Here is a 25,391-nt window from a genome sequence, read left to right as displayed (position 1 = left end):
GCTGGATGTGGAGGTTAGGAGAACCAGAGCAGGCTGCTGCTGCTGGTAGATCCATGCTGGATGTGGAGACCCAGAGCAGGCTCATGCTGCTGGGAGATCCATGCTGGATGTGGAGACCCAGAGCAGGCTGCTGCTGCCTGGAGATCCATGCTGGATGTGGAGACCCAGAGCAGGCTCACACTGCTGGGAGATCCATGCTGGATGTGGAGGTTAGGAGAACCAGAGCAGGCTGCTGCTGCTGGGAGATCCATGCTGGATGTGGAGACCCAGAGCAGGCTGCTGCTGCTGGGAGATCCATGCTGGATGTGGAGACCCAGAGCAGGCTCACACTGCTGGGAGATCCATGCTGGATGTGGAGACCCAGAGCAGGCTGCTGCTGCTGGGAGATCCATGCTGGATGTGGAGACCCAGAGTAGGCTCACACTGCTGGGAGATCCATGCTGGATGTGGAGGTTAGGAGAACCAGAGCAGGCTGCTGCTGCCTGGGAGATCCATGCTGCATGTGGAGACCCAGAGCAGGCTCACACTGCTGGGAGATCCATGCTGGATGTGGAGGTTAGGAGAACCAGAGCAGGCTGCTGCTGCTGGTAGATCCATGCTGGATGTGGAGACCCAGAGCAGGCTCATGCTGCTGGGAGATCCATGCTGGATGTGGAGACCCAGAGCAGGCTGCTGCTGCTGGGAGATCCATGCTGGATGTGGAGACCCAGAGCAGGCTCACACTGCTGGGAGATCCATGCTGGATGTGGAGACCCAGAGCAGGCTGCTGCTGCTGGGAGATCCATGCTGGATGTGGAGACCCAGAGTAGGCTCACACTGCTGGGAGATCCATGCTGGATGTGGAGGTTAGGAGAACCAGAGCAGGCTGCTGCTGCCTGGGAGATCCATGCTGCATGTGGAGACCCAGAGCAGGCTCACACTGCTGGGAGATCCATGCTGGATGTGGAGGTTAGGAGAACCAGAGCAGGCTGCTGCTGCTGGTAGATCCATGCTGGATGTGGAGACCCAGAGCAGGCTCATGCTGCTGGGAGATCCATGCTGGATGTGGAGACCCAGAGCAGGCTGCTGCTGCCTGGAGATCCATGCTGGATGTGGAGACCCAGAGCAGGCTCACACTGCTGGGAGATCCATGCTGGATGTGGAGGTTAGGAGAACCAGAGCAGGCTGCTGCTGCTGGGAGATCCATGCTGCATGTGGAGACCCAGAGCAGGCTCATGCTGCTGGGAGATCCATGCTGGATGTGGAGACCCAGAGCAGGCTGCTGCTGCTGGGAGATCCATGCTGGATGTGGAGACCCAGAGCAGGCTCACACTGCTGGGAGATCCACGCTGGATGTGGAGGTTAGGAGAACCAGAGCAGGCTGTTGCTGCTGGGAGATCCATGCTGCATGTGGAGACCCAGAGCAGGCTGCTGCTGCTGGGAGATCCATGCTGGATGTGGAGGTTAGGAGAACCAGAGCAGGCTGCTGCTGCTGGGAGATCCATGCTGCATGTGGAGACCCAGAGCAGGCTCATGCTGCTGGGAGATCCATGCTGGATGTGGAGACCCAGAGCAGGCTGCTGCTGCTGGGAGATCCATGCTGGATGTGGAGACCCAGAGCAGGCTCACACTGCTGGGAGATCCATGCTGGATGTGAAGGTTAGGAGAACCAGAGCAGGCTGCTGCTGCCTGGGAGATCCATGCTGCATGTGGAGACCCAGAGCAGGCTGCTGCTGCCTGGGAGATCCATGCTGCATGTGGAGACCCAGAGCAGGCTGCTGCTGCTGGGAGATCTATGCTGGATGTGGAGGTTAGGAGAACCAGAGCAGGCTGCTGCTGCTGGGAGATCCATGCTGCATGTGGAGACCCAGAGCAGGCTCATGCTGCTGGGAGATCCATGCTGGATGTGGAGACCCAGAGCAGGCTGCTGCTGCTGGGAGATCCATGCTGGATGTGGAGACCCAGAGCAGGCTCACACTGCTGGGAGATCCATGCTGGATGTGGAGGTTAGGAGAACCAGAGCAGGCTGCTGCTGCTGCCTGGAGATCTATGCTGCATGTGGAGGTTAGGAGAACCAGGGCAGGCTCATGCTGCTGCCTGGAGATCCAGGCTGCATGTGGAGGTAAGGAGAACCAGTGCAGGCTCATGCTGCTGCTGATGAGAGCTCCATGTTGGGATGGAGAACCTTTTGTCACAGCTGCACCTTTTTTTACCCTACCCAGGTCTAACCAATGTAAATCAATGTGTTTTTTTCGGGTGAACTTTGCCGTCTTTGGTGGGCTGTCACGGGGTCACGGTGGGTCCTAAAAATCGGGGACCGCAGGCATCTGGCTGTCAAGGGATGGGGCTATTTTTTGAGCCATGCCCCGTGAACCTGTGAGCTTTGGTTTGGCCTCCAGGAATTTTCAAAGTTGGCCAAAAATTACACCATTTTGTCACACTGCAAAAAGAGAACTAAAAATAAGTAAGATTTTCTTCAAATTAAAGTATTTGTCCTTGATTTGAGCAGGTAAATAAGATTATTTACCAATGGAATGAATATTTTTTCCCCTAAAATAAGATAATTAGACATCCTGCACTTGAAATAAGAAGATGGAGATGAGTTGTTCCTATTTTAAGTGCAAATATCTTATTCAATTGGCAAATAATCTTATTTATCTGCTTAAAGCAAGGAAAATACTCTCATTTCAAGAAATATTTTCTTATTTTTAGTTTTATTTTTGCAGTGCAAAAAAAGGGACCTGTCCGCTAAGAAGGGGTTAGGTACAGGAATTGTAGGTGTCTTCAAAACAGAATTTACAGCTCTAAGATCATGTGTCATGCAATATTTACCAGTGTGTTTCTTTTCCACTGGCAAAATGGGTGTGTTCCAGGCTGATACAGAGGGTTCTAAAACTCCAGCTGTCAAAAGGCCCGCGATGGTGTGAGCAATGCCTTCCTCCGCTTGGGGTTTATGTGGATACTGATTCACCCAAATAGGAGAGTCAGTTGCAACCTGAAATGAAACTGGAGCACATGAAACTAATCCCACATCCGTGGGACTGGTTGCCCAGAGTTGTGATGGGAGAGCATCCAACATCTCTGCTGCTTTATGATGGTCGGTACGTTCCCTGCCATGGTGTCGAGTCAAAAGCTCATGTTTCAAAAGAACTTTGTCAGTTACATCACAAACAATCTGATATGTGTTAGTGGAATTTGAAAACAGGAAACCTGGGACGCTGGGCGGTGCCCAATCATTAGTCTGGAGGGAACGCTTAACCATCCACGCTTAACTAATTCACTGACCTGTCGCTCAGAACTGAGAGAAAGAGAATTATGAGGAAATTCCTTCATCTGACATCATATACCATTGCTGTTGTTCAGGAGTTAACATCACCGCGGCTGCCACCCCCTCAGGGGACACATACACTCACCGGCCACTTTATTAGGTACACCTGTCCAACTGCTCGTTAACACTTAATTTCTAAGCAGCCAATCACATGGCGGCAACTCAGTGCATTTAGGCATGTAGACATGGTCAAGAGAATCTCCTGCAGTTCAAACCGAGCATCAGTATGGGGAAGAAAGGTGATTTGAGTGACTTTGAACGTGGCATGATTGTTGGTGCCAGAAGGGCTGGTCTGAGTATTTCAGAAACTGCTAATCTACTGGGATTTTCACGCACAACCATCTCTAGGGTTTACAGAGAATGGTCCGAAAAAGAAAAAACATCCAGTGAGCGGCAGTTCTGTGGGCGGAAATGCCTTGTTGATGCCAGAGGTCAGAGGAGAATGGCCAGACTGGTTCGAGCTGATAGAAGGGCAACAGTGACTCAAATAACCACCCGTTACAACCAAGGTGGGCAGAAGAGCATCTCTGAACGCACAGTACGTCGAACTTTGAGGCAGATGGGCTACAGCAGCAGAAGACCACATCGGGTGCCACTCCTTTCAGCTAAGAACAGGAAACTGAGGCTACAATTTGCACAAGCTCATCGAAATTGGACAATAGAAGATTGGAAAAACGTTGCCTGGTCTGATGAGTCTCGATTTCTGCTGCGACAGTCAGATGGTAGGGTCAGAATTTGGCGTCTACAACATGAAAGCATGGATCCATCCTGCCTTGTATCAACGGTTCAGGCTGGTGGTGGTGTCATGGTGTGGGGAATATTTTCTTGGCACTCTTTGGGCCCCTTGGTACCATTTGAGCATCGTTGCAACGCCACAGCCTACCTGAGTATTGTTGCTGACCATGTCCATCCCTTTATGACCACAATGTACCCAACCCATGATGGCTACTTTCAGCAGGATAATGCGCCATGTCATAAAGCTGGAATAATCTCAGACTGGTTTCTTGAACATGACAATGAGTTCGCTGTACTCAAATGGCCTCCACAGTCACCAGATCTCAATCCAATAGAGCATCTTTGGGATGTGGTGGAACGGGAGATTCGCATCATGGATGTGCAGCCGACAAATCTGCGGCAACTGTGTGATGCCATCATGTCAATACGGACCAAACTCCCTGAGGAATGCTTCCAGCACCTTGTTGAATCTATGCCACGAAGAATTGAGGCAGTTCTGAAGGCAAAAGGGGGTCCAACCCGTTACTAGCATGGGGTACCTAATAAAGTGGCCGGTGAGTGTATATGTTCTTAGATGTGACTGTCCATGCGTTACCTTCAAGTTCTGCAGCAAATGATTCCTCATACCAATCTGCATGATTTCTGCTGTAGAACAGAGTGATGTGTGGCGGATCAGGTGGAGTCAGGTAGGAACTTAGGCTTTGAATCCAAGGCTTCCAAAGCTGGAACACCGAGAGAACACCAGCTTCAGCAGGTTCTGTTAAGAGTCCCCAGTAGATGTCAGCAAACTCTTCCCCCACGGGCCGAACCAGATATTGTCCATCCTGGAAAGTGTGACCGCATGCTAGAGAAGAACCGTCTGGAAAGGTAACAGTCAAACCTTGAGGTCCACAAAGCACTGCGGCTCCCAGTTTAACCAGCAAGTCTCTTCCCATCAAATTGACAGGTGTAGATGGAGACCATACGAATGAATGATGCAGTGTCTGGTTTCCAACTTTCACCGGAAGTGGTAAAGTCAATGGCAGATGCTGTTCCTTCCCTGAGAAACCCATTAGTGACACAGTCTAAGTCGACAGCACAGAGGCAGATGGCTGATCGATTATAGTGGAATATGTAGCTCCAGTGTCGACTAAAAAGTTCATGTGATCTTCTCCAACCTTCGCTGGCAGCATGGGGTCTGCGGTACTCATGCTGTTGGAGTTATTTTCAGGGATGTGTCAAAATTGTCCATAAAAGTTTTCCCCGTGCTGGGGGTACTGACCTTGCGGAGGCGGGGCCATATTAGGGTTTGGTGGCACAATCTCACCTCCTGGTGGGGATTGACAATCCCTTGCCCAGTGTTCAAGTTGTCCACAGTTAAAGCAAATGTCGACAGGTGCTCTCCCAGGTCCGCCATATCCACCTCGTCCTCTCAGACCACCTGATCATGACCATCTGATCATCACAACCAGGCATCTCAGGATTCTCTTTCATCAGCTGTGACATCAAAGGAGGCACACCTTTCAGGACTGCTTCCCTGAATAATTCACCCAAGTTAGATCTATCGCCTTTTGGATTTACACCTGTGTGTTTGATCCAGCTCTCCTCAGCTTGAGTAATATAATCCTTTGGATGCTGTAAGAGATCCCAGTCAAACTTGGGAACCGCTGCAGGAGTTGCTAATGGGAAATGTTTTCTTATTGCATTCCCCAAACGAGTGATAACTGAAGAGAATAAAGTTTCATCCCTAATGTTGGATGCTTGGGCCTCATATTCAATGTCATCTGCAGTTGAAGCAGGAACACAACGGCCTAGAACAGCTCTAAAATCACCCAAAGCCAGTTTAGTTCCTTTAGTTAGATTATCAAGTTCGGCAAGCCACAATCTGCCACCAGCTGCAATACTAGGCAATTTGTCCACCAGGGCTTGTACATCACCAAATGAATAAGGGACATAGTTTTCTGTGCCCATATTATTTTGTAATATAGGCATCTGCACTCTAGTGGGACAGTGAAAACAAGTTGTCATTGAATGCATCCTGTGAAAGCTATCCTTTAAATTTCTTCTCACACCACGAGTGCGTGGTGGCCTCTGACTCCTGGCAAATTCTGCTTCTTCAGTAGAATGATATAACCCATTATTATCAACCATGCCTTCTTCAGCATACGTTTCTCCCTCTGCTGTGACGGCTCCAAGCACTTTCTGTCTCCACGCCGACTGGGTCTTTTTATCTAACTTTTCATGCATTTCAACAAAACCCATCAGCACTTCTACCTGTTCACCCAAGGGCTTCCAAGGGGCAGATCCCCATGCGTCGTCCTGAAACTCCTGGTCAAAAGCTCCCGCCATGATCCTGGCTATTGTTACTGGCTACACACAGCTTCCTGAGTCAGTACTTTTCCACCGTAAAAAGAACACGTGCAAAGCTATTCACGGCCACACATACGCATGCGTAACCACCCGTTCACGCACACACAAGAGACTTCGAAGCCGCGCACACACATAGAGACAGACTCACACCGGAGCTCTTGATCATTCACACCATGGATCCCATTTTTACCAAAATAAAATTGTTAAACCTCTGTCCCCCGTGAGACAGAGCTTTAACTCCCACCTCCGGAAGAGCTTTGAACACGTCCCGAGGGAGGTAGGGGACATTGAGTCTTAGTGGACCATGTTCCATGCCTCTATTGTTGAGGCGGCTAGTCGGACCTGTGGCCACAAGGTTGTCGGTGCAAGTCGTGATGGCAACCCTCGAACATGCTGGTGGACACCAGTGGTGAGGGAAGCTGTCAAGCTCAAGAAGGAGTCCTATCAGGCTTTATTGGCCTGTGGGACTCCAGAAGTAGCTGATATGTACCGGCAGTCAAAGCGGCAGGCGGCTCGGCTGGTCACTGAGGCAAAAACTCGGGCGTGGGAAGAGTTCGGAGAGGCCAAAGAGAAAGACTTCTGTACTGCTTCAAGGCGATTCTGGTCACTATCCCGGCTTCTCAGGAGGGGGAAGCAGTGCAGTACGAACACTGTGTATAGTGGGGGTGGCATGCTGCTGACCCCCACTGGGAGGAGGCCCAGGGGAAGACCCAGGACATGCTGGAGGGGCTATGTTTCTCTGCTGGCTTGGAAACGCCTTGGGATTCCCGCGGAGTAGCTCGCCCAAGTGGCTGGGAAGAGGAACGTCTGGGCCTCCTTACTGAAGCTGCTACCCCCGCGACCCGACCCCGGAAAAGCGGAAGAGGATGGATGAATGTTTTGACTTCCAAGGTGAAATATTTAGAGATCTCTGGTTTATACCAACTGCCTAGAAATCACAAATGAAACACGTGATACAGTTAAGTTGCAGAAGGGAAGTGTAAGAAAAACAGTGATGTTCCAAAGTTCTATTTGCATAAAAATGTAATATATGTTCATTTTATTTCCTTACATAGATTTTCTGGTGGTGAAAAAGAAAGTAACTGCATGATACACAATGAGTGGGTCAAAACCTACAAACACTGTCCAAATTCCTTTGTCATTTAAACTTATAAATAGAATGATAAGGTTAGTGACTGTCTAATTAACGTTACCTTAATGACTAGGTTATTTATATAGTTATTGTTTGCTAGTTGTATCAGAAGTGTTGGACAGGCCTTTTACATATGCAACCTCTGTTATGTGTGATTGTCAGGATCCCCAGGTGTGTGATAACTTATGGTAGCTCCCTGGGGATCCTGCGGTCTGTGTATATGTTACTTTTTTCATATTGTCCATCCCTAAGTTCTCATTTGTGTTTAGTTTTGGGTGTAAGGTTTAGGTTAATTAGACTCTGCTATCTGTTAGATCCAGTTTCTGTTATTTTGTGTTATTATTTTAGTAGTTCTGTTCCTTGTTAGTTTAGTCTTCCCCATGTCAGACCATTCTCCATTTCTCTGCTAGGTTCTGTTATTCCCTGCACCTGCCAGTTAATTGCCCCTCCTTTCCTGAGCTGATTGTTCCTTCAGTTCACTGGTCTAATTATCCACCAATTGTTTCTCTCCATATCTTCCCTTTTATATTCAGCTCACTCTGTTAGACTCACTGTCAGGTTGTCCATCTTCATCCATGATTCTGTGCTATTCTGTTGTCATTCATGCATTCCCTGCATAACTGTAAGACTGTTGCCTTTAATAAACTTTTACTATAGGAGAAATAATTACTTTAATGACAATCAAGTGTTATTGATTTTATTTAGCATATCATTTTTTTAAATGTTGTTTCCTCAAGTAATGTTTTTTGTTTAAATGAAATTGTGAATGGATTCTAAATTAGTTAAGCTAATTTAACCTCACTCCACATTCTTTAAGATGAACTTTGGTTCTCTAACTTATAGATCTGCAGTAAACCCAAGATTCATTGAATCATTCTTATGATGATGATTTTCAGCTATATTTATTTGTCCTTTTGTTCTTATGTGTACATAGTTCTTTAGTTTCTTTAATCTTAATTTTGCTTAAGAGTTTAGTTAAATTTCACTAGACCAGTAGAGAGGATTTGTTGATTGAGATATATTGTTAGTTCAGGTAAACGTTATATCATGGTGTTCTTTGGATGTTCATTTTAATTCTGTTAATAAATTCTTATACTTAAAGAAAGTGTCCAGAGTTTGCTGTTAGAAGAATGACAGTGTTTAAATCACTCTTTCAACTGTTGTCCTAATATCAACTGAATAAGCTAATATTCATTGAACAATACCTAACAAGCCGAGAGTTATTTGATAAATATTATATAAATTAAAAACATGTGTAATGGATGACTTTGAAGGTTTAGCTCTGAGTCTATCACTACACACCAATTTCCGGGCTAATCAGTTGTTACTAGCTGAAGTTGTGTGCTAACTCTTGATGGCTCCTCCTATCAGGATTTGTCCAGATGAACCCAAACTCAACACCACACACAGAGCTAAGTTTAAGAGAGTTTATTGCAGGATGAGTGGGTTGTGGAAATGACAACCAGAGTCAATACCAGAGTGGTGAAGATGCAGATGAATGCTGGAGAACTGGGGAACGCTGGAGAACCGGAGGACAGCAGGGAAGCCAGGAGTGCAGCAGGAGGGAACCGTAGGCGGTGCAGGTAGACAGGCAGCAGGGAGAACTGCACCCTGACACTCCATTGGTCCAAAAGTTATTACTTTTGGACCAATGCACATCCAGGCATTGATTTCTTCTAAGCATTTACACAGCACTTGAATGAGTTCATAGTCACCTCGTGACATGGTGATGTAGAGTTGTGTGTCATCTGAAAAGTTATGGTAACTTATGTTTTTTTTTAATGATCTAAACAAGAGGGACCATGTAGATACTGAATAGGAGGAGACCCAAGATGAACTCTGCATGTGATTTTTGTGGTTTCTGATGTAAAGTTACCTACTGACGCAAAAAGTCCCTGTCATTTAAGTAGGATTTGAGTGCTCTACCAGAATTGCTAACCCAGTTTTCCAGGCACTTACACAGAATGGTGTAATCAACGGTGATGAATGTTGCAGTCAGGTCCAACAGGGCCGCAGGCCTAGACACGGTGTCATCTCGGATGCTCAAATCATGTGCAGACCAGCTAGCAGGGGTCTTTCTGGACATCCTCAACCTCTCCCTGCGGCTCTCTATGGTCTCTGCCTGCCTGAAATCATCCACCATCGTGTCACTGTCACTGTCCCCAAAAAACACCTGCCTCAATGATTATCGTCTTGTTTCTCTGACCCCGTCATCATGAAGTGCTTTGAGAGGATCCTCCTGCAACACCTCAAGGATGACCATTCCTTCTGGCCTGGACAGTTTGCAGTTTGCCTACAGGGAGAATCACTCCATGGAGGACGCTGTCTTGTGAGCACTTCACTCAGCTTTAACTCATCTGCTGCATCCCAACACCTATGTTAGGATGCTATTCATGGACTTCAATTCAGCATTCAACACTGCTCCCAGACATGCTGGCTCTGACGCTCCACAACATGGGATTATCCACTTCACTCCGCTCCTGTTGGGATTGTGGGATGCCGTCTATAGGATTTGGACTCAATTTATGCAGAACGATTCCAAAGAAGGGCCAGACGCATCTACACTGATCCCACCCACTCAGGCAACGCACAGTTTGCCCCTCTCCCATTAGGTAAAGGATTCAGAAGCATTGAACCCAAAACAAATAACTTAAAAACAGTATCTGTCCAGGAGCTGTGAAGGCTATCGCCCTCTGATGGGAGACAATAATCCAACAAATGTTAAAAATAATCCCACTGTTACGGTGGTTTCTCAGAAGGATGCGATAGAGACCCCTGCTGAGAGTTTGTCCATCAAATGTTCATCACGTGTTACAACCATTTGTTACAATCTGTCATAGTTTGAGTTCCTGCCTTAGTTTAGTTTCTGTTTTTGGGTTCTTTTCTATTTTAGCTTGTGTCCTGTTTCTGTCTTGGTTCCATCTTAGGTTGGGCCTTATCATTTATTGTGTGTTCTTGATTGGTTCTTGAACTGTTTTTTAGTTTAACCTATTTTCACATGTCAGTAGTTCAGGTCCACCTCCAGCCACTTCCCTGATCAGCTCCTCCTGGTCTAATTAGTTTCATTCCTTTCACCTGCTCACTCCCCTACTTAATCCTGCCTTATTTCAACCTTTGCTTGTCTGGCTGAATTCAGGGTCCTCTGTTTCTGACACATGACAACAATCCATATAATGTTAAACATGTTAAAGTCCATTAAATGCTACAATCACCACATTGTTATTGCCTATTTTTTTTATCTTTTGCATGCTATAATGTAAAAGAAAACTGTACACATTGTCCTTTGCATTTTGTTTATGTGTACTGTAGCTGGAGTGCCCTGAAAGAAATCTCACCATGGTAACACGCGGTGACAAAGATTTTTTGAATAATACGAGCACTGTGGTTCTTCCACAGTCTGCATTTATTTGAATGTCATTGAACTCCTTGACAGGGGCAGTCTCTGTACTGTGGTCAGCACGGAGACCTATCTGGAAAACATCAAAGCGGTTGGTCAGCGGTTAAGAATTATTTAATTGTTGAAACACAGTGTTTTTCAATAATCTTCATGATAAAGGGGAGGTTTGAGATAAGCCCGTAGTTCTGCAGGAGTAGTTTGTCCAAAATGGTCTTTTTCAACAGTGGTTTGATTATTGCTCTTTTTAGGGACTGCGGTGATACAACTGATAGAAGGGACGTGTTTATTATCAGATGACATGACAGGCATAAGCTGTGGGTAGAACATTGACGCAGTATGTTATAAGAATTATTATTCTGAAGTCACTATGGCCTCACACCACTCGGACAGAGGAGGCCTGGAGACCTGATGTCTGTGTATAAGATCCACTGTTTTCTGATTGCAAGGCCAAATACTGCAGCTGCTGAGGGATCCTGATTGTTTACGATAGACTGTCTTTGTTTTGTCTCATGGGAAGGCCACGGTGCAGTATTAGGGGAAGCCCGAAAAGCGAGGCAGGGAGAGACAGGGCAGACAGAGACCGCAGCGGAACCGTGGGGTGCGATTACTTTCCATCTATGTGAATCTCTGCTCTGTTTCTCAATAAAGGTGCTGGAACGTCATACCACCGTCTCGTCATTTAGTAAAGATGGGAACTCAGTTACTATTGTTTAATATTCCACCCAAAACTCCCATAACAAGTAGGAGCAGGAATTTGGTGTAATTTCTTCTAAGCTTTTGCAGTTTATTTGGCTGAATTGGGACATTTTTGTCAACATCATTTCTAGTTGGAGACAACTTTGATACTGAACTTCATATGTGTGACAGACTGCCCCTCTAATCTTTTGGATTTTCTCAGCAAATATGGTAGCAAATTCATTGCAGGCCTGGTAGAGTTGAGATACAAGAATGAACTACTAAAATGATGGAGAACAGAAAACTGACAAACAGGAGTCGATTATGAAAACACTGAACAATACTAAGAGTAAAACATAAACAGGCTCCAGGATCCTCAGCTACAAGAAGTAATCAAACCTCTGGGGATCCTGACAACTGCACAGTAGCAGCCCACTGCTTCCAAGGGATAGGTTAAATGCAGAGAACACATTTCATTGGAATGTATGTTACAATTACAGTAAACATGCTTATTATCTGTCTGGGATTTTATATCATATTTTTTTCCAATGATATCCGGGCCTTTTATTTAACTTGGATATTGTAACTTGCTGTTGGGCTAGTACTGACCATGACACATCTTTTTTTTTTCTCTAGCTGCCATGCTGCTAAAGTCAGAAATAGCATGCATAATTGGGTGAATCTAAGTAGAATATTGTAAATCTCCTATACATCTAAACTAACAATCCATGTTTTTGCTCTGAAGTCAGCATTTCTCGATCTTATGACTTAATGGCAATGATTATTGCAATTGCATTACGTTGAATTATTTTAGTAAAGCTTACTTTTACTTTCATTGTTGTTTGTTTACTCTCATACCAAGGATGAAACCAATTATTTTCTTTATTAATACTGTTGGGGGTAAAGCGAAGTAAAATCACCATGACGTTAGTAAAAAAATATTTCCGACGGCACCTGAATGTAACAAGAATTAGGCATGCATTATGATTTGAATGGACGGACCAATCAGAAGCCTCGCAAGACAGACGTTTCGTCATACCAAACCAATCAACATCCAGCTCCGTTGTTTGCCTTCATTTTTGAATTGAGCTCTAACAGAACACTGACAACCTCTTTCAAGAAATTAGCTGTCAACAAACAGCAACAGATTGTCGGACTATTTTCACCTAGTAAGAGCAACATGCATTGATTGGGTATTGGGGCTTTCGTTCAGGAGGACCTCACGGACTGGTTTAAAGTGTTTGAAGAGGAGTTAACGGGGAACAGTTGAGTTATATTTCATTAACTTTGTAGGTCAGCAGTGAGTTGAGTTAGCTTGAGAGCTAATCGAAGGTAAGTGGTTCAGCTCTCAGCTGGCCTCCTCGTGTTGTTCTACTTTTTATTCAGGTTTTAGTTATTAAAGCAGCTACGTTTAAATGATTTGCTATATGGCATTAAACTTCGTCACTAAGCCTGAACCGATTATTAACGTATGTCATGGTTCTAGCTCTCGGGGAAACTCGGCCCGTTTTGTTCTATAATGCGTTATTTGACCCTTTTATTCTCGGTACTTTATGAGCTAACGTTTACCCGAACTAGTTTAGGAAGTGCTGCAAAGCACCTCAGTATGCCCCTCATTTGTCTTTGTGCTCACTCCCCGGACAGTCTGAAGATCCCAGGGTTCCGGCCATGGCTGACAGCAGCATGGTAACTTTAGGGACAGCTCGGAGTCTGCTGCTGGATTCTTCAGTCTGTGATTCCAGGATTGTTGAAACCACTAAGGACCAGGCGTTCCTAGCCATGACCTGTGAAGATGGGGAAGGTAATGAAAATTTACATATTTTATTTATACCCTCACAAGTGCAACAATATACTGTGGGTAGGTGACTTGATTTATTTTGGATTTTACAAAAACCTCCTATTACTAGATGTTGTATACAGTGGTGAGAAGAGGTTAGGACACCCTATGATTTTGAGATTTTATAGCACAGGTTGCCTTTCAGACAGGAAGGGGAAAGAGATGCAGCAAAGGTCTAAAGGTCAGGAGTGGAACCCTGGATGGCTGCAAAGACAACTAATAGCTTTTGCATGGGGGTACCCGCTGTCCTCCTACATCCCTCCTATGCCTGTCTTTTTCCTAAACATTTGGCCATATAAATTAGGGATGCACTATATTGGTGGATGCTAGTCATTTTTAAGAACATATCGGTCTGATAAGTAAAACTGGGCTGATATTAATAACAAATGCTTATTTCCATCCTGTTTCTGTTTGTGTGTGTTTCAGGAGGGGAGGGGGTTGGACATGCTGTATTTGTTTGGTCATGTCACAGTGAGAATGATGCAGTGCGGGATTGATGGGTGTTTTACAGAAGCAATGTCAGCAGTGTGGTTGGCAATGTATATATATTATACAATATCAGTTATTGGCCATAACAGCCATATTAAGCTTGGATATCAGTCCAATTGTTCTCGTATTGGTGCATCCCTATAATAAATATTAAATATACATTTTAACAATGCTGACAAACTTAAGTAATATACATAAGCAGTAAAATCTAAATCAAACACAGAGGACATAATATAAAATGTAATATAAATGCAGTTTATATGCATTATCAATTTATATGCATCATTGCAGATGTAATATAAACTGGTGAGTCCCAATAATTAATTTTGACTCACTAATGTTTATCCCCAACCTAAAATGATTAAGTTCACACATTGTGTAACACGTCAGGATCACATGATCAGAACACCAATACTCAGCATTTTGAAGAAGCTTTGCCTTCCTTCCACCTTAGACATTTATTTCGATGAGCTTCTGAATGTTGAAGTGAAAGTAAAAAAAAAAACAAAAAAAAAAACATGTTAAGACTGAAAGCTCTCTTAGGCCTTCAGTGAGGAGATTTGAGCATCTTTAATGAGTGTGGAAAGGAATTCAAAGAGCTCTCTAAGGAAGTGGTAATCAGTCATTACTCTGTCCATAAAGTAACCTACAGAAATCCAAGAACTGGATGGGAAATAGGAAATTGATCTTGTTGGGCTGATTTGAAATGGACTGCATGCAAGGAACCCCTCAAAAATCTCACAGCTGAATGTGAAGGGTGGGGCAAATGTTCCTCAGATTGATGTCAGAGACATGGCTACAGCAGGGATCGACTGAACACATTTCTACTAGAGGTTAAAAGTAGTTAATAGCTGGTAGGGTGTCCTAACTTTTATTCTCTGCTAGAATGCGCTCAATTTAAAATACCAGCAATTTGTATGTGAACACTTCTATTGGAAGATTATATTTAATGGGATATCCTAATTGATTCATATAATCTATTTATTTTCATGCAGTGCATGAAGTTAAGATTTGGTAACTGGCCTGTTAGTTGAAAAGCACACAAGAAAAAAAGCTGTAAGATTCAACTTTTCCGTTTGTCACTGCAATAAGTAGAGTTTTGCTGCAATGTTTCTATTTTGTCTTTCTTATGCTTCTCTTTTTTTATGGATGGAATTTCTCTTTCTTTACCTCAGTTCCCACAGACCTCATTTCATTTGGCTTTTGTTCACTCTAGTTCTGCTCCTGTTCCCTCTCAGATATGCTACCCAAAGTGGAGACACGTGTTGTTCTGGTGGGAGAAGCAGGCAGAAATGGAGCTCTGCTCAAAGCGCTGCAGGTATGTCTGTACTCTGAAGTCAGTGACGTGCTGGAAAACAATGAGATTATGTATGTATGGATACCAAGACCTTTTCTTTTCTTTACTGGTAGAGCTGCACAGTAACTTAAATCACAATAATCTTTGCAATATCCCTCGACTGACATATTCGGTAAGATTTTTTTCATTTCAAGTACCAAAACATTCATGCTCTGCATAGTGGTAATATATCTGGCCAGTTGGATGCACTTGAACTACTAGGGCTGGGTATCGATTCAAATTTCAAGAATCGATTTGTTTCCGATTCTCAAAAATTAGAATTGATTCTTTTCGATCCAATCTCAAATCGGATTGCTGGTATTAAAAACATTTTTAGCTGTTACTTGAATTACATGACTGTGTGTAATTATGCAACACAATGATACTAGTATTATATTAACATTCAACAGCAAATTAATAAAGTAGATGATAGTTAATGGTGGCTGTAAAGACCAAACCCTCTCCCTGAATGTTGAGACAATTGCTTTCATAAACATGCTGGGGGGCAGAATACCCAAACAGATCCAGGGTAGAAAACAGAGGACACTATCTACAGCTGCTATTTCTATTCAATTTAGTTAAAATTTTTTTTAAGAAACCAAAAGGAACACTAAATTTTGGACCCTAACCTGGTGCAATATGACATTAAAAATTCACCTCCTGGACTGGAGTGTGAAGGGCTCCTGTGATCTATGTTGCGTTTATGCCTCCGACCACTAGATGAAGCTTGGTACTATCTGTCAGTGTGCATAGAGAGGAGGACTGTGATGCTGCGTGTCTTGGAGACCACCTACGTATGACTTGTGAGGCACCTGTGTGACTTCTTGCCGCCGAGCAGTTTATAGTGACGCCGCATATGTGGTCATAAAAACTGAGCTCTGTGCATACCTGTCAGTGTGGAGTCCACGCATGTAATGCCGGCTCACACCGGAATTTAACTTGTTTTTTTTTTTCTTTTCTTTTTTTTTTTTTAAATCTATCTTTGCTGATATGAATCGACCTTTAGGATTTAATATGAGAATCGATTCATAATTGGAAAATAATTTTTTTTTTAACACAGCCCTACTAACTTCTCTGGTGTTTTCTCCTACCATTCAACAAGGGGGGCTCCCTGCCAATGAAATTGCAAACTGTTTTGCGGGAAGAAGTCTCCGAGGCAGCTGCGTCTCGCAAACTCCTGCAGCACCAGCCTCTGCACCACAGACTGACAGGTGTAAGGTGGATGTCTGCTGTGGGAAATGTAGGAATTTGTCACAACAAATGGCCAATAAGCATGCTTGACTATGAAGTTTAAAATGTCCGCAGATAGTACAACCAAGTGTGCAGCCTCCTTTAATGTTTCTCCTAGCTAGTGGTCACGCTTTTACATTTAGTCCAGAGTCACCTGGGTTTGCACGCAGGTAATCTCACACTCCCGCCAGGAGAGAGAGCGCTCAGATACTTATTTTTACCTGCCTTGGTAAATGTTTCTGCATTTTGTAAACGGGGCCACTTCCTGAGGATAATCAACCGTGCTTATTGGCAGCATGTCTTGTTCTATCATGTTACCATTTTTTGCTTAATGCCCTCCGCTTTTCTGACATTAGATCCTTGCCTTCTGAGCACATCAGTCAGTTTTGGTTGAGAAGTTGACTCTGCTCTGCCAGGCAACCTGGCTGAATGGCAGTTAGTTGGCTGACAACGTAAGAAGCTTGTTGAGTTTATATTTAAAATAGAGCCACATAAAAAGCACTTTGCATCCTCATTAAACAGTGCAAAAATAATCCCACACTGGACTCCGTTTGGACCACTTCATATTGCATCTGCCATTACTTTTTTCTACTGCGTTGTGGCTCCACTTTAGAATAACCCGCAGCACCCTCTGCTGGATGGTGGCCATACTACAACACTGAAAGGTCTGTCTAAGAGGACATTATCAGTTAATCGGATGGAACAAACTTTAATCTAATCATTGAACTACAGTTAATCGTAAATTGATTGTTTGCATCCCTAGTCCTGATTTATAGAATATCAAATATAGAAAATCACTGACCCTCTGTTCCCTCTGGTACCACATAACTGTCTTCATACAATTATACTCTGTCAAAATACCAAAGTGTTAAATAAAGTAACCTACACTCTAGATGTGTTTCCATTGTTCTCTCCTGAATCTTTGATCTCCAACTTTATTTCCCGTGAACCCTCTCTGTCTGTCTGTTGTCTATCTCAGCTGGTCATGCTTCTATGTAAACCACTGAAACACAGACTGTTCCCCGATACACTCCTCTACAGTTCCCTCCTGCTTGCATTCTGTTGCTGAGGGCTTTGAACATTATATGAATTTTTAACAGAATGTTATTTTGCTCCTTGTCCAACCACCTACAGTAGTGTGATATTTCTTTGAAGCCACCTTCTTTAAACTTTGCAAGGACAAAGATTTTCCCCCGTCTTCTTTCACCCGCCCCTTGCTGGGTCCAAGAAATCCACCCCTTGCTGTCTTTTTGTCCCCACGTAGTGTTAATTTGTATGCATTTGTACCTGGCTTTCTGCAGTTTTCCTTCTTCCTGATCCTTTATATCTGCCCATCTTTTGTTGTGGTCTCCTTTTTTGAAATGCCAGTGTTTGACCTCCACATCCTGCTGGTTGGTTTTTACAGGCCATCAGAGTAATGGAGGTACCCGTGGTAAAGATAAGAGAAGGCGAGGCGGGTTCCGAGGAGAAAATGATGATAAAATCTATAGTCACTATGGTACAGTACAGTGTCTGCCTTTCTGTGTGAATGACTGTGACACTTTGGGACGTGCTGCATGAGCTTTAATTCACACTGGGAACTCATTCAATCAGTCTGCATGATTAACTCACTAATGCTGAACAGATTTGTGGATGAATATTTAAATGGTTCCTGTATTCGCTGATATCTGGTACAAAGGACTAATTTGATATAAAAATGTGAACAAAAAGTGAATATTTACTGCATTCAGACATAAATTAAAGCAGTACTTTGTGTCACAGGGGTCTGAACACCAAATCCAGTTAAAGCGAGAAGCCAGATTTTTAAAGTCTTCTGTTTAGATTTTCTGACCAGCAACTTATTACCAATCCTGTCTGCAGGAAAGAATGTTTTGATGTAAAGAAATGTGGGCAGTAAAGCTGCCAATGATGGCTTTTTGTTCCAACTAATCTGACAAATTTTCCTGACAGATTTTTAAAAACTCGTTTCAATAAAGTTCATATATTTATTTCCATCAGACTTTGAGCTTTATTACATACCACAAAATAAAATGTTAACAGCTATATACAGTATGTATAAAGTGTGTGTAATCCCCAGTTGGACAAATAAATAGATTTAAGTTCTTAATGTTTATGCATATACAAGTAAAAGCCTAGAAGTGTTCCGATTTCAAATCTAAAAGCTGAACTGCAAATAAACAGACATTGGCCACAGCTCATTCAAGAGTGCAACTCTAAAGTAACAGGTTAATATCAAACACTTATCAAACAGGTAGGAATGACTAACACTTTATGTAGCTTAGAACATACTTGTTCAGTCTTAATTTTTCTGATTTAAAATTCATACATTTATTTATTAACATTATTTACTCAACTCATTAAAACAGAATGAAAGACCATTGTCAACTGTTCAAAGTCAGCACATTATATTCAGGCAAAGGTTGGTTCATTCATGTGTGGGTTTAATCTTAAGAAACCTGTTCAGGAAAAAATGGAGTAGAGAGAAGATGTGTTTAACGTTATCGAGCGCTCGGCATCCTAAACAAATGTAAAGTAGGTCTGTCGTTTCTGGCAGCTCATCAGGAGCCCCTTGCTGTTGTCTCTAGCAGCACAATTGTCATCAAACGTTACAAGGTGTTCAAACCACACGGCTGTTTTTGCCCAGTTCGGCCACTTTGACTGAGCCTGTCTCCTTTTGAGAATAAAGTAAACAACTGCATTATTCACACATGCAGACACAGGCCAGTGCCCCAGACTGAGGCCTGGGAACTCTCTTAACACACAACAATGTGGAGGAAATTACTCATAAGTTTTGTTTTAAAAGTAAAAACACACACACACAAAAAATGTGGAGCCAGGCTTAGCTTCCAAGGTTTGGAATTGCTGATCCAAACATTATCACAGCTCAGTTGTTTATTGAATAGTCTTCCCATAAACTGCTGTAGGGTTTCTGTGGGACAGTTTTAGGTACTCTACTTTTATCTCTTGATCCTTGACAAGCTGATGGCTCTCTTTCATCAGTCAGGACACTGAAAGTTATTTACCTCAGGTAACATGTTAGTGGCTCCTGACCTTTTTAGCACAGTCCTCTTCAAAGATCAGCAATCCCTTTTAATCCCATTTATTTCACAACTGTCCCCATTTGATTGTGGCCTGAACAATGGCTGACTGAGAGGGGAAGGATTTGCTTTAACAATAGACTAAAGTAAACTCCTAGACTAAAGTAGTTTGGTGTTTTTGCTTTTTCCATCTAACTTTAGAACAATTTTCTAACTAAATATTTTGATCTTTTAATGACTCAGCTGAAAGAAATTCACTTACAGTACAGTGACAGCAGTTTTTTTAGGTTTTTTTTTTTTTTTTAGTTTTTTTTTTTTTTTTACTTCTCACCCAATTAGTTTTCTATGAAGTTTTGAATGCGACTTTTTCCCCATCAGTAATTGTCCTTTAATAATTTGCTCTACACATCCTTTCCATAATTCTGTTCAGAACTTTTGTAATGGACATTTTAAATGTGTTTAGGGAATCTAACATGTTGGGTGTTGATTATATGGTGGATGGTGGTGCCAGTTCCTGTCCTTTTCCTCTGTTCTGCGTCATATATCTTTTTTTTTTTTTTTTTTTTTCACAGTCTGTGTTCTAACGAGGTCTAATACTACAGTAGCATGAACATTTTCCTCCCTTTCGCCGTGCTGGGGCCTAAGTCAGCCTGGCAGTTAGTAGGGGGCCATTGATTTAAACAGCTCAGCTGTAACTTCACACTCTCATTTCCACGGATAAAATTGATTGTTTTCAAGCAGTGCTTCGTGCTTTTCAGTATATAAAACTGAATAATTGTGCACTGCAGACTATTATTTCTGTTTTCCTTGATGGATTAAAGATGGAGGGGGAAACATTTCAAAACATAATGAAATTGTTTATTGAAATCCTGTGAATGCAGTATTACAGCAGCAGAATGGGCCTCTGGTGATACAGAGCTTATAACTCAGGGAGGAAAAGGTTCATGTCTTTTCTACCTCTAAGTCCAAAATGTATTTAATGCTGAAAGGTTGCCCATTTGTTTTATTTGTTTTATTTTTTGTTTTATTGGGATCTTTTGTTACTAAGAGAATTATCAAAATAATTCCAGCCATTTACATACATTTTCTGTTATATTGTTAAGATGACATTCGAATCTGACAAATAACCATAGCATAAAAGCCTGATTAGCAATGTCAGCAGGCCTCATAGCTGATTAGCTTTTTTGCGGTTTAGTTTTTCTGTTTTCTCTTTGTACTCTGATCTCTCTGTGATTATCCCTCCTCCTCAGGACATCAACACCCCATTCTTAAAGACCGACAATGTCCAGGATATTGAAGATGGAGACAGCACAGATTTTGAGACTGTGTTCATCCTCACAGACTTTAATTCCCCTGACTACACCTACCTCTACAAACACGATAACCGCATTGTCGGGCCTCCTGTGGTGCTGCACTGTGCTGCAAAGGAAGAGGCGAGTATTTTAATCACATTAAAGTTATTTTACGCTGGAGCATGAGATGGATGGAACTTGTACTTGATTACTTTTTTAGTTTCTCAGAGTTTCTACACAGACAGGAAATGTCTAGAATTACATTTCAGTATTTTTTGGGTCTGAATAAGTTCGGGAAAACCAAAGAAGCCTTTGTATTTTATACAGCATTGTTTAGATATTAAGTCCTGCCTTCTTTCTTTGGTGGGTCCCTTTTTTATTGTTTGTTCTTTTTTGTTTATCTTATCATCCTTTCTTGTGTCCTTCCCTTCTCTGTTCTCCCTATCCTTTCATTCATGTCCATCCTTCCTTTTTTGTTTTTGCTCTATCTCTCAGGTTCCATATTTAAAGTCTGGCCGCTGTTAAAGTATCTGCCATGAATTCATAGCAGCTTTTACTATTCAATAGTTTAAAATGAAGGAAAATCCCAGAGAGCTTTATAAAGTCCAGTCTGTAATTTATTTATTTATTTTTGTTTGATGAGAAATGCATAGGAACCCTGACTCATGTTACTAGCTGATGCTAAAACTGTTAACACCCGAAGCAATTATACAGAATTTTCATTCACTGATTTTCAGTCGTTTTTTTTTTTTTTTTCTTTTTTTTTTTTTCTTCTTCACAGCCACTCCATTTTTCATGCCGTCCTCTTTACTGCACCGCCATGCTTAACCTGTCGCTGTGTTTCACTGGCTTCAAGAACAAGGGGGAAATGGTGAGAAGATTTTTACTCAGATTCTTTAAAAGTTTCTCTTGGCATGGAAACAACCACATATGTGCATATGGTATGTAACATCCACGGACAGTGCCTGCTGCTGACATCGAGTCACTGACTACAACAGTTCAGTTCTGTGTATGCAGAGGATTCATAAATTAGAATCAGTCAATTCTGGCATCTTTTGTTGCGATATTAATGTTGCCATTGGGCTTCTCTTTGTAGAAAAACCTGGTAAACCTGGTTCATCATATGGGCGGAATAATCCGGAAAGACTTCAGCACCAAGGTTACTCATGTCGTTGCAAAGTCCACTCATGGAGAGAAATACAGGGTTTGTACATTCCTATTTTCTCTAATCATGCTCTTATAGTTGTTTTTGGCAAACATGTACCTTTGTGTATATAATCCGCATTCACTTGTGTAATGGACAAAATAGACTTTTTTTATTTAAAACTATTTATGGAATTTATGGAAAGAAAATTTGCTTGGTGTTTAGAGATTTTCTACATCCTTACTGCTTGGTCATAGCGGTAAACCATAATGCCCTGTCCAGACTAACAAATTATTAGGCTAAACTGAGATTTTAGTTATGTCTGAGATCTAAAAATAAATTCCAAAGCGAAGATATTTAAATAGAGTTTTGTTGTTTCCGTCAGACTTGATAAATGGAAATGTTTGTAATACTGATCTACTGAAATACTTCAGGAACACTTTTCCTGAGCGGAAAGCAGCCTTTTTCAAAAGGGGTTGCTTTGTCTCGACTCAATTAAACTTCAAGAATTCTCTATTAAAGCTGAAGACTTGGAGAATATGAGAAGCAATGTTGGACAGAATATGTAGCCATCTTCCTCAGGATGGTTTCCCTCTACATTTTAATGTTAATGTTGAAGTCTTTACTCACTGCCATCAGTGTTATCGTCCCTTTTGTTCAAGTCTCACAAACTCGTACCACAGCCACACCTGATTAAAGAAGAAACCATAGTGGTGTAGTCAGGGCCTTTTCCTTAAATCATTTATAACAATTACCAGGACTTGTTAGGTTAATAGCTAGGAGGATTGCAATGCATTATCTGATAACTTGTACTGAGGGGTGCTTTTGCCCTCAGTGGGTTTAACCCAAATATGACATCTTAGGAAATCTCTGTCAGTAATGTGTCATTCGTCCTTAGTATATTTGATATTTTTTTGACTGCAGGCAAATCTTTAAGTTTGGTTTTGTTTGGTGGGTTATTAGGCAATATTATTATTATTATTATTATTATTATTATTATTAATAATAATAATAATAATAATAATAATAATAATAATAATAATAATAATAATAATAATTGTTATTATTATTATTAGACTCCGTGCAACAGTCCATTTCTTCATACGGCACTGTTCCTTCTCAACATGTCTACCAGGATCTCATCAGTGATGACATAAATGTTTATGAGGAAGGAGTAGAATTATGTGAAAATAGAACTCAATCAAAAATCATTAAAACCCAATGTACAACTAAACTCTAATCTTTTTCTCTAAGGTGAGACAGAAGTCTTGATCTTTATTTCTGGGGTTTGTTGTATTGCTTAGCTTGAAGAAAGGCAATGGAAGAATGAGCAGTAATTACTGAGCAGTTCTCCTTGCTGAGAGGGTTTGTCTGGGAGTGATGTCAGAGTCATAATTCAGCTCCCATCTGGAGAGTTTTCAGACTGAGGATGAAAAGGTTTGCTGCCCTGACATGAAGGAATAGACTGCAGATTGTCTTTCTTTTGTTTGCAAGGATGCACAGGAATTTGACGCAGCACTTTACCCTCAATTTTTTTTTCTTGGTTTTTATTTTTCCTACCTCTTAACTTGTAGTAGTGTTTCTTCCCAAAGGCATGTAGCAATGTTTTGTTTTTTTAAAGAGGAAACACTCACCTTAAAATGAACTGTCATGCCTAGAAATCTTTTTTTATTTTGTACCTGAACTAGAAAGTTTTTTTTCTAAATGGATCTTTGGTCATATGAATTGATTTTTAGGAATTAATAAGAGTCGATTTAAAAGTGGGAAAAATCGTTTTTTTTTTTTTTTTTTTTTTTTTTTTTTATATAAACAGCCCTAGTCATACTTCTCATTCTGATTGACAGTGTGATCTGGACAAATTAGTACAGAACTAAACTCTGGTTATAGTGAACTGCACTGAAAGGACCGGACGCTTCCCCCTCCTCTCTTTGCCATGCAGTTCAGTCTGTTTTTTTGCCATTGTCTCTCAGGTGGCAGTGTGTATGGGGACTCCTATTCTCTCTCCAGCTTGGATTCAGAAGGCATGGGAGAGAAGAGACGATGTGTAAGTTTAAAATCCTGGTTGAACACAAAACAAAGAGACTTAAACGTCCTACATCTTAAAAGCAAATGAAGGGAACCGGAATGAAGAAATGGAAAAAGTGAAACGTGGAATAATTTTATTTTTTTTTTTTTTTTTTATCCTACAATTTTCAGTGTTGGCAAAAACCTGCATTCAGTGTAAAGTGGGACTTCGCTGCACATTTTTGTCCATACCTGATTAAATAATTTTCTTCTGAGGTTTACATGACAAAGTTAATTCTAAGTTAACAATGGGTCAAATATTTAGTGAAAAAAAACATGTACTCAGAAATCTGCCAGCGGATCTTCAGCTTAACTCCAACCTGCCTGTTTACATATCCATTGCGTATGATTGGGTGCGCATGGCACACACTCCGTTGAGGTTCTGGATGTTTAACAGATGCACGGTACTGTGCACCTATGAAGTGACCGCAGCGGATACAGTCGCAGGCAAATTTTGAAAATAAATTATAAAAATGTATTCTCTTCAAATGTGCATTTGTTTCAGTGTTGAAGATGGAATAATTGACCTCTTAATAACCTTGTTTCTCACATTCCTTTTTGTAAAGGCATTTTCATGCCAATGATGAGGAGTTCCGAACAGAGTTTAAAGTACCTCCTTTCCAGAACTGCACTCTCAGTTTTTTGGGTTTCTCAGAAGAAGAAAAGGCCAACATGGAGGAGAGGACTCTTAAACATGGTTTGTAATTTTGTTCACGTAAAACCGAAGCAGTTTGTTTTGTACGTTTTTACATTTTGGAATTCTTTACTTGGTTAAAGTAGACAACTGGACAATTTACAAGCAGAATTGATTTACATTCTTTAGAGGTTATTCAAACAATATAGTATACATCACTTAAGATATTTTCCTGCAGTTAGCTCTTTTATACGTATTTTTGATATGCAGATGTATACTTTGTGCTATTTGATGAGCTAACGAACATTAAACGGTGCTACAAGCATCTTTTAATCTACTGTGGTTTGGGACATAGTTTTAGATAATTGATGGTATTTTTCTTTTTTTCTCCACCTGCTAGCCTTTTTCCTGTTGTGTCCTTTAGACGTGATGCATGGTTTCAGACAGTCCCTACCACCACAGACCTGTGTTTCCGATGCTCTGTTTTATGCAATGAAGCTACATATACATTTAGGCACCTCTGTTTTCCACATTACAATCATGAGTTTGTCACCACAAAGTAGAAGTCAGATGGTATTTTAAAAGTTGACTTTCATATTAGTACATGCTGACACGACCCACATCTTTGCTTCAGACTCAGATGGTTATGATTTGGAGTTTAATACCTACAACTTTTAATTGCACAGTTTAATACACACATATTTTCTGTTTAAGAAAAACAAAGATTCAGGG

The 25,391-nt window shown here is 41.8% G+C and overlaps 1 protein-coding gene across 9 annotated transcripts in view; it reads left to right on the top strand.

Annotated features, from left to right (window-relative positions):
* Positions 1-12,684: 12,684 nt before the first annotated feature.
* Positions 12,685-25,391, top strand: part of ect2 (epithelial cell transforming 2) — a 63,657-nt gene continuing 50,950 nt past the window's right edge. For 5 of the 9 annotated variants that reach the window (XR_004931730.1, XM_036141628.1, XM_036141627.1 and 2 more), the window contains exons 1-9: positions 12,691-12,860; positions 13,240-13,396; positions 15,160-15,239; positions 17,893-17,985; positions 20,776-20,958; positions 21,599-21,688; positions 21,914-22,021; positions 23,932-24,005; positions 24,592-24,722. Coding sequence is in view for 8 of the 9 variants with exons in the window: in XM_036141628.1 (XP_035997521.1) it covers positions 13,264-13,396; positions 15,160-15,239; positions 17,893-17,985; positions 20,776-20,958; positions 21,599-21,688; positions 21,914-22,021; positions 23,932-24,005; positions 24,592-24,722 (892 nt within the window). In the remaining variant the exon portion in view is untranslated. Of the gene's footprint in view, positions 12,928-13,239; positions 13,397-15,159; positions 15,240-17,892; positions 17,986-20,775; positions 20,959-21,598; positions 21,689-21,913; positions 22,022-23,931; positions 24,006-24,591; positions 24,723-25,391 lie in introns of all 9 variants that reach the window. The other 4 variants (XM_036141629.1, XM_036141626.1, XM_036141624.1 and 1 more) reach the window with 3 other exon arrangements.

Source organism: Fundulus heteroclitus, chromosome 9 (assembly GCF_011125445.2).
Source record: "Fundulus heteroclitus isolate FHET01 chromosome 9, MU-UCD_Fhet_4.1, whole genome shotgun sequence".
Lineage (NCBI taxonomy): Eukaryota > Metazoa > Chordata > Actinopteri > Cyprinodontiformes > Fundulidae > Fundulus > Fundulus heteroclitus.
This window is presented reverse-complemented; position numbering and strand designations above follow the sequence as displayed.